The sequence below is a fragment of the Sinocyclocheilus anshuiensis genome, unplaced genomic scaffold (genome assembly GCF_001515605.1).
Source record: "Sinocyclocheilus anshuiensis isolate Anshui unplaced genomic scaffold, SAMN03320099.WGS_v1.1 scaffold454, whole genome shotgun sequence".
Taxonomy (NCBI): Eukaryota; Metazoa; Chordata; class Actinopteri; order Cypriniformes; family Cyprinidae; genus Sinocyclocheilus; species Sinocyclocheilus anshuiensis.
The window spans coordinates 3,432,262-3,442,026 of NW_015548217.1; the positions used below are offsets into that span (position 1 = coordinate 3,432,262).

The 9,765-nt window shown below is 34.8% G+C and overlaps 1 protein-coding gene across 1 annotated transcript in view; it reads right to left on the reverse strand.

The window, feature by feature from the left end:
* Positions 1-1,696: 1,696 nt before the first annotated feature.
* Positions 1,697-9,765, reverse strand: part of LOC107654043 (histone acetyltransferase KAT7-like) — a 12,103-nt gene continuing 4,034 nt past the window's right edge. Inside the window, exons 7-15 of the mRNA XM_016440937.1 lie at positions 9,412-9,510; positions 9,128-9,238; positions 8,597-8,788; positions 8,389-8,478; positions 8,076-8,216; positions 4,391-4,484; positions 3,583-3,729; positions 3,365-3,471; positions 1,697-2,494 (exon numbers count right to left, since the gene is read on the reverse strand). Of these exons, the coding sequence (XP_016296423.1) occupies positions 2,393-2,494; positions 3,365-3,471; positions 3,583-3,729; positions 4,391-4,484; positions 8,076-8,216; positions 8,389-8,478; positions 8,597-8,788; positions 9,128-9,238; positions 9,412-9,510 (1,083 nt within the window). The 3' untranslated portion in view covers positions 1,697-2,392. The remainder of the gene's footprint in view (positions 2,495-3,364; positions 3,472-3,582; positions 3,730-4,390; positions 4,485-8,075; positions 8,217-8,388; positions 8,479-8,596; positions 8,789-9,127; positions 9,239-9,411; positions 9,511-9,765) is intronic.

Sequence of the window (9,765 nt, forward strand, 5' to 3'; positions counted from 1 at the left end):
TGTGTGTGTATATATATATCATGTTTATAACTTGCATATCTACATCCAGGGTTTCTGCAGGTTTTATAAAGGTACATTTTAGATTTAAGTGTTTTTTTAATTTTTATTAAAACAATAAATTCAAGGGAACTGAGAAATATATCAACGTCTAGGGAGCACACATCAAGCTGTATTAGCAACACTTTGTTGGAAAATATAACTTGCACTGTATTTTGTTGTTTTCAAGCACAAATGTCTAACCATCAATGTTCACACAAAGTATGTCTAACCAACCCTCAATATTCAAACAACGTGATACAACATTTTTTTTTACAAAATATTTAATGTTTTAAGCATAAACTCGTAAAAAAAAAAGACATTTTCATTTTGCATCTCAAGTAAATTTATCTTGATTTAAGGATGTTTAGGTATTTGTATTAGACACAACACAAACATATTATAGAGGAAGATATTCATGTTTGCAGTGTATTCAACATTTAATGCCATTTCTGCTCCTATTTAAAAGCTTTCTAAAGCCTGCAATTGTGGGAAGGCGAATTAAAAAACCCTGTATCCTAACAGATTGATTTTTTGCCACTGTCTTGGTTTAAAAACATGCATTAAAGACTAGCTCTGTTTCCTCGAAGGACATAAGGGAGACATGTTTGTGGGACTGATGGGCAAGAGATCTTCAGGAGGTATGGCTTTACACTGCTCTTACACCAGCAGTAAATGTTTTTATACAGTCTTTTATGTGTTAGTAATTAATTTATCCAAAGAAAAAAAAGGCATCTAACACTAGCTTTCTCTATGCTTTTCCTATTCGATCTACTTTTCTTTGTATTTATTATAAAAAAAGACCCTCTAACACTAGTGCTCCCTATTCTATCTACTCGTTTAGTTTATTATATAGATTAAAAAACACCTTGCTGTGTACTGCGTTAGGCTAACCGAGACTTGTCATAGCACTTGCATATTATTGCTCTTTTGCTGGTTTTGATTGCTTCTATTGTCCTCATTTCCAAGTCGCTTTAGATAAAAGCATCTGCTAAATGACTAAATGTAAATGTAAAATAAAAACTGCTATACTGCAACAAAGTGAAAAACGGATTTTCATATTAATCTGCAGGTGATTTCAGAAAAACAATCCCAGAGACCAGCACAGCAATGGACAAATCTGGAGATTTGAACAAACAAGCAGGTACAACACTGAAAGAAGAACTGTATTTATGCAAAAATGCTGAAAAAAACAGCAGTTTATGAATGCGAAATCATGTTGTTGTTCACACAGCAGATGTGCGAGGCGTTAAAACGGTCATTTCTGCCACCACATAGGCTCCACCCACAAAAAACGTCATCACTGTTTGCAAACACTGAAATTGGTCTATTAACTTCGAGAGAATGTGCCTATTTTTATCCACTTCCTTATTGTGGTTTCGCACACCAACACCATAGCTCTCATCTAACTGTTGCTATATAAGCTTGTCCAAGCATGGCTAACGTCATTGCACAGGTAAGATGAGCTTTGCTAGATTCGTGTTTATAAAAGCATCTGCTAAATGACTAAATGTAAATGTAAAATAAAAACTGCTATACTGCAACAAAGTGAAAAACGGATTTTCATATTAATCTGCAGGTGATTTCAGAAAAACAATCCCAGAGACCAGCACAGCAATGGACAAATCTGGAGATTTGAACAAACAAGCAGGTACAACACTGAAAGAAGAACTGTATTTATGCAAAAATGCTGAAAAAAACAGCAGTTTATGAATGCGAAATCATGTTGTTGTTCACACAGCAGATGTGCGAGAGGAATGGGACAGACTGCAGTACTACTGATGACAGTATCCAGCGCTCTATTACAGACTTCACTAGCCTCCGTGAATCAATACACAATTATTCTCCACTCTTAACTGGCACCAACATAATTCATGAGAACATCATTTGGGAGCATTAAGCAAGTAAATGTCTTGCTTCAGGTATCAAATGTGATGTAATAAAAGCATGTATCAAACATGAGTTTTTTCCCCCAGTTCTGATTTAAATGAAAACATTATCACAAATCTTTCAACACTAAGAAATCAGGGAACAAATGTAAATCTAAAAAAAAAATATATATATATTTTTTGTAAGGTCTCATTTTTCACTATATTCTACTGATGAGAAACAATTTTTTGCTTTAAAAAAAAACTTTCAAAATATATGCTGGGGCATAGATAATACTTTGGCAGGAGAAAATATGAATGAAACATGATTTCAAAAAATAAATAGCACTGTATAAAGAAAAGTGAGAGATTCCAGAGATACAAAGGGCACATAAAAAGAGACAAAAATGACACTAACAGCTGAAGCCATTGCAACAGACACCATAAAAAAGATATAACGGCAGTACGAAATGTAACGTGTAAGTCCATTAGGTTCCTTTGGGAGGGGTCCATTTCAGAGAGCTGGGGTCTATGGTCTTGTTGTTGTTGCCCCTTTTGGTCTCTTTGGCCTTCCACTCATCAATCAGGTCCTGTGCCATTCAGAAACAAAAGCATACACAAAAAAACAAAATGAGAGGTGTTTTCCTCCAGCACGTAAGTTACATTTTTATGTAATAATATCCTTTCAAAATCATGCACGTTTTCAAAAAAATGTTAATACTTAAAAGCTAGGAAAATGCCATTGAACTTCCATTATTATTCCACAGAGCAGGCACATACAGTTATTTTTCCCCATTATTATTCCCCATGCAAACAACAGTCTAAATATTCCTTTTGAAAAATTATTGGTTGAACCAAAAAGTCTATTTAAATCTATTTCAATGCAATGATATTTCTGCAAGAACAACAATGCAATTACTACTAAATTAACTTTTTTTTTTTTACAATACAAAAAAAATAAAACAGCATTTTGGCAGAGAAATAACTAAAAGATTAATAAATTATCATCAACATAGTTCATTCCATGGAAATAGCAACCCAATAATAAAATACATTTACATTTAGTAATTTAGCAGACGCTTTTATCCAAAGCGACTTACAAATGAGGACAATAAAAGCAGTCAAAATCAACAAAAGAGCAATGATACGCAAGTGCTATAACAAGTCTCAGTTAGCTTAACGCAATACAAGTAGCAAGGTTTTTTAATTATATCATAAATAAAAAGAAAAACAGATAGAATAGAGATAGAATAGAAAAAGAATAGAGCAAGCTAGTTAGAGGCCTTTTTGTTTTTGTTAATTGTATAATAAATAAAAAGAAAAGGTATATATAGAATAGAAAAAGAATAGAGAAGCTAGTGTTTGTTTTTATTTTTTAATTTTAGAAGGATTTTTATTTATTTTTTTAATCAAAGGCCGCAGACTTTTGTGCCGTTAAAAAAATACGTATTTTCTGATACCTGTCGCTTCAAGACCAGATGCTTCCCTTTCCAGTACTTGAGCATCTGAAGTGACTGCAGAGTACTGACAATATCCACAGAATTCACTGCCGTCTCTTGACTGATCTCTGAACAGGACAAAACAAGAAACAAGGCTAAACCCACAGTGATTTTACAGGGATGTCACCGTGAACGTGCCTACAAATGCTCCCTTGCAAGGCAGGGGCAACATATCTTACCCTTGATGGAGATCTCTTTGCCCTTGAAGTTGTACATGTACCGCAGCAGCACTTCCTTCCAGTAGCTGCGATAACTGATGAGGCCCAAATCTGAGAGAGGGCGCTCTGGAGAACCTACCCTCTCCTCAACCTTTGACAGGAGGTAACCTAGAACCATGTCAAACAAAGACAGTGATGCACGTGTTGAAGAATAACAGCATCAGAGATAATGACATTACAACCACACCTGTTCTGAAATAACTCTAATATTAATGGGAACGGTTACAGTTTTAACATGTAAATGGTTATGATGTCTAAGTACTGATGCCATATATAGAGGCCTATGATTTCTGCGTTCTTGAAAACACAGGTGGTATTGCAGAATGCAGATATAAAAATGGAACTTACAACATAACGTAGAATATCCCAGAATTTTATATTTTAATAGAAACCCACTTGTGCAGCACTCTGTTTGCCAAAACAATAAAATTGTTACATTTTCATTTGATTACATTTGAAAATGTTAAAACGGACGTTATGATTGTAATACAAAAAATAAATTATTAAATTGTTAAAGTTGTATTATTTTGACTGATTAAACATGCTTTTTGGTTATTAAAATATAATTAAACCAATAAAACGGAATTCAGGAACATTAAAATAAAAAACAAAATAAAATTCTGGAAAAAATGTATTTGCTAAACTTTTAATAAATTGTTACAATGTATCAGTTTAATGATTTTGATTAATTAAACATGCTTTTAGATTACCATCTAGATCTTCATATCACTAATCTGCAAACTCGTATAGACATAACACAGGTACTCACTGAAATCAATCAGCATCTTGCCGTAGCCCTGCCTCATGTACTGTGGCATAGTCAGGATACAGGACACATTGTAATTCAGGAACGAGTTCTTCTCCTGCACAAAACGGAGAATGGCACTCGAGTTAGTGACTATATCTAGTATTTTTATCTAAAGCTAAATGTACTTTATTCAAGCCCTTCAGCTCCGTGCACTTTCTCTCTCTCTCCGGACGTGTTTAAGAGCTGCGATGACACGGTTATTTTAACAACAGAACAGAAACACGGTGAGCAGCAAAATCATAGGTTACTTTCACTAAAACAGCAGAAAAAAAAAACAATGCTGCAAATATAGTTATTTTTCTTACTATTTATCTATCTATAACCTATGACTCTGACTGTTCAAACCAGATGTGACACGATGTTTCTGATCTAGCATTATTAATCTGTAGGCTAAGAACATTTCAAAAGAATCATGTAATTATAATTGGTAAAAATTTTTGTTAGATGGCTAGGATAGAACTTAAACTTTGAAACTGCTAGTTATCTTTCTTTTCTGCTCAAGATGAAAATGTTTTGATTATTGTAGCGACATTGTTTTTAGTAGATAATGCTTTTTAAGTAAAATATTAAAACAGTATAGATTTCAGGAGGAAAACCCTGAACAGAAACATTATTTTTTTCAGTCACATGGCCTCGCATATATCTAAATTTAAAAATACAATACATGTAAAAATTTCTTTTTTTTTTTTTTTTGTCCAGACCTCTGCTTGGAAGAAAATAGAGGCCTCGCCTCTTGGAACTTTAATTGAATACCCCTGACTTATATCATAAAGAAATACTTTATTTGTATGGTTTTGTAATATCTGTGCCATATATTTCCTTATGTGTCATGGTAGATCGGACTCTTATTATAGAATTTGATTACAGAAAAACTGTTTTGAACATGGCAATGGATTAAAACATAGCCTGTAAATAACAGGCTGGATGTACATTAACCTTACATCTCTTTTTTTTTTCACAAATCAGATCATATATTTTGTCTAGCCCAGTGTTTCCCAACCTTTTGTTAGTCGCAGCACCCTTTGGAAATTTTAACAACCTTGTGGCACCCTACAAAATTAATTTTGTCACAATATTTGAATTTCTAAGCACCCTGGGAAACACTGGTCTAGCCTATAAAACAGCTTCGTAAATAGGAAGATTTCAATACGTGAGGATTCTGAATGGGATTTTTTTTAGCGAGCCATTAAATGACTTGACTCGACTCGTGACCAAAGACTCGAGACTTGACTCGGACTCCAAGTTAAAGACTTGTGAACATCTCTGGCACACACCCTCTGATTCTCCGATAACTACATAAAAGAAGCTTTCGAAAATCAGTCAAAAATTGGTTTGTGGGACACTGGCATTAAATGCAAATGTGTTGACAGTAGGGATGTCCATTTTTGATCATTTCCATGATCGATTGTCGCTTAAATGAACAATCGATTAATCGTTAACCCTAATACTGCAAAACGCTTCTATTGCAGTGGCATATTCACCGGCATGACAGGATGTGCAAATGCCACTCAAAACACCAGCTTCCTCACCCAAATTAAAAGGGGTTTTAGTCTAAATAAAGGCTAGTAGCAGGATTGTAAAATGAATAGATATGATTATGATCATTTGATTAAATGAAGAGAGCGAGCTGTAGTTACGTTTTGGATCATTTTACTTTGTTGGCTGTTTCATATCCCATCACGGAGACTGCTGAATGCACCTCTTTAAATGGTTTCATGGTGCTCGTTGTTGTATTTTAAAACACAATCGCAATGTTTGCAATTTACATTATTGGCATTTAAAATAAAATTATCCCAAACGAAACTGCGGCATGTGGTCAGAGAACCGCTTCCACCAGCGGTGCTGATGCAAAACACACGGTTGCTCACATGAAACATTTTAATGTGAGTATTAATGACACAAGTGAGGTACAAAGCTTTGTTTATAAGAGAAATAATGGGTTAGCAGGCAAATGCTACATCGTGCTACAAATGCTACAATGCTCTCTCTGTTTATGGGTGTGTAGTGTACTGTAGCCTGTGTGCGCATTTGCGTATCAAGTGTTAATTTTGACAGCAAATTTTGATTTAGTTTTAGTCAGTCTTTTGACTAAAATGCCATTTAGTTTTAGTCGTATTTTAGTCATCTGAATTGTTTTATTGTTTTTTAGTCTAGTTTTAGTCGACTAAATCTACAGTAAATTTAGTCGGCTAAAATCTAATGGTTTTAGTTAGTGCATTTATTAAGCATTTCTCAAAAATTTCCAAACTCATTATATAGGTTTGATATTAAGGTTTTATCATGATAGACAACGATTTAACTGCAGTGACACAACATGCCTTTATGTTAAAATTAAATAAAACCCCTTCTCATAAATTCGACATAATTTTGTGTGTAATTCTCTGTTCATGCGATGCAAAAGAGTACTCGCGCTCTGTGAGACGTGCTTTCTGTCTATGTATGCTTCATTGTCTGCGCTCAGAAAACCGGACCGAATTGAGTTCTCTCTTGCATCGTCAGATTTATCCATATGTCTGCTCTTCTCTTACTCCCACATATTGACATTTTTTAACGTTTTATGCGACGTGCAGCAAGTGTTTGTTAGCTTATGTCCCGTCCCGTTGATTCATATATCTAACCTCCGAACCACGCAGCAGATTCTTTCTGAATAAATCTCTTCCCAAATCGTCCCTCCCTAACATCTCTTATTTATTCGTTGACGAAAATGTCAATAGATTTACGTCATCTATTACGTCATCTAAGAGTTTTCGTTCGTTATCTTCTCGTTGTCGTCAGTGAAAAAAAATGTCGTTGATGAAATTAACATTGGTGCGCATGCGGGGGAGGGGTGCGATTTTCGAATTTTAATATTTTTGCCTGAAATTCCCATCCCTAGTGTGTGTGTGTGTATATACCGTGATACTTTTTTCAGGATTCTTTGATTTTGATTAATAAAAGTTAAAGAGAAGAGCATTTATTTAAAATATAAATCTTTTCTAACAACATACACCACCGTTCAAAAGTTTGGGGTCAGTAAATTTTTATTTTTTTGAAATAAATTAAAACTTTTATTCAGCAAGGATGTGTTAAATTGTTAAATTGACATTTTAAAGGATATTAAAATAGTAACCATTATATGTAATAACATTTTGCAAGATTTCTGTAGTTTTGATCAAATAAATGAAGCCTTTATGAGAATAAGAGACTTCTTTAAAAAACATTACAAGTCTTACTGATCGTCCTGCTCATGTCCGTAACCCCGTCAAAGCGCAAAGTCCGATATGAAACTATTATCTGGGGAAATTATAATTAAACATGACTTGGTTACTACATTTCAATACAAAAGAACTTTGTATTGTTTCTGTTGTAATGTACTTTTAAAGTTTGTATCACATTAAAAGCGTAATTTGTATGTTACCGAATTATTTTCGCCAAAGAGCCAGTCCCGTCACCATCACTCACATCCGCTTGCACGTGTTTTGCACATGAGCTGCACGCAGCCCAAAATTAAATTGCTTAATCAACCATCAATAACTTTAATCGATTGCATCTCTTATTGACAATTAATCGATCGTCGATTAATCTTTGACATCCCTAGTTGACAGTTTGGTGCTTATGTTTTTGTGATCATGTAATTCACAACATGTAGCCTCAAGCACCTAATTACCTTTGAGAAATATCCCACAAGGTGACAGCCTGTGTTATCAGCTTCAGTCATGACATAAAACAGGAAAGGCTCCACATCATAGTACAGTGTTTTATGGTCCAGAAACAGCTTGGCCAGCAAACAGAGGTTCTGGCAATAGATCTGTTGGGGCGGAGATGAATAAATTTCATATGTTTATCAAACAAACTCATCAACAGCTTATAATTGAATATAAGAGGGAAAACAGTCCATGCCACAAAGCAAAACACACCTCCAAAACACTTTGTATTCATACAGCCACAAAAAAATGAGTACATTAACATCCAATGCCCACCTTGTTCTTTTTCCCATCAACCTCAAACACAGAGATGGCACCTTTTCTGTAGACTTCATCACCAGGAGGGTGTTTCCACACACATTTAGCCTGCATAGATCATGACAACATGTCACATTTAACTTCATCTCCATATAGATTTAGCCAGTACTAAATGTTTAGACATGCAATCATAACAGAGATTATTAAGGGAAGTTTGATTTCATACCATGTGTCTGCGCAGGATGGTCTGACTCTTCATATACTTGAGGCAGAACTCACAGATGTACAGACGCCCCAGACGGGCATATTCCTCAGGGTAGGGAGAATGGTACCAAGTGTCGAGCTCATAACGGCCAAACAGGATGGTCTTGATCATGTTACTGCCCTCTGTGATCTGACCCTGCAGACGCAGTTTCTCCTGCAAACAACAAAACCTTAGACATCAAATTTCTACATAAAGCTAAAATAACATAAAAACTTGGGACTGGGCAGTAAAACCAAAATCTCAGTTAATTTCATCACAGTAACAGTAAACCATCATATGGTTATTTTTACTAAATAAAAAACACACACACACACACACACACTATAATGTCTGTAATTTATATAACCACACTATAGGCCTAATGTCTGTAAATTAAATACTTAAATTATGACATCTCAAATGACTATTGTCTTTATTTACAATTTAATGGGATGAAGCTAAAGGGTGCAGTGATGCTCTGCTGTGTCAGAAGTGAGGCATGTCTGTTCATACCAGATCCTCCGCTGCACGGGCCTGAGCTTTCCTGAAGAGCTCTAGATCATAATCACTGGTGATGTTCTCCAGCAGTGGTTCACGAGTGGTTCCATGTGTCTGTCTGTGCTCCTGATACATCAAAAAAGTACAGACGTAGATGGATCAAATAAATAAACATCATTAATAACACCCGAGCATTATATTAAATATAATGACACTGTATACCTTCATTAAAAGACAGATAACCATTTTTTTAAGTAATATATAGATATTTTAATATATCACAGAGAGGACACTATTACCATGTACTTTTCTTTTTGGTCTTTTGTCAGTCCAGAATCCCTCCTCTTCCTCATCTCCACGACCTTCTCTTTATATCGAACTTGTCTTTGAGTTGGTGCCTGTGAAAGAGCAATGCAAATTAATATTATACACCCCACTTTTACTAAAAGGTACAGTTTCTTCCAGATAAATCTCTTCATGGATAGCTCACGAGTCATAACCTCACTGTGGTTACCACAGAAGTTATGGCTTACAAATAGACTTGTGCCGGTATTCGGTAATGCGATATATCACGGTAATTAATATGCACAATATTGTTATCGTGGGCACTTCTAAATACCGTGAATAATTATATATTACAAATTATTCAGAAT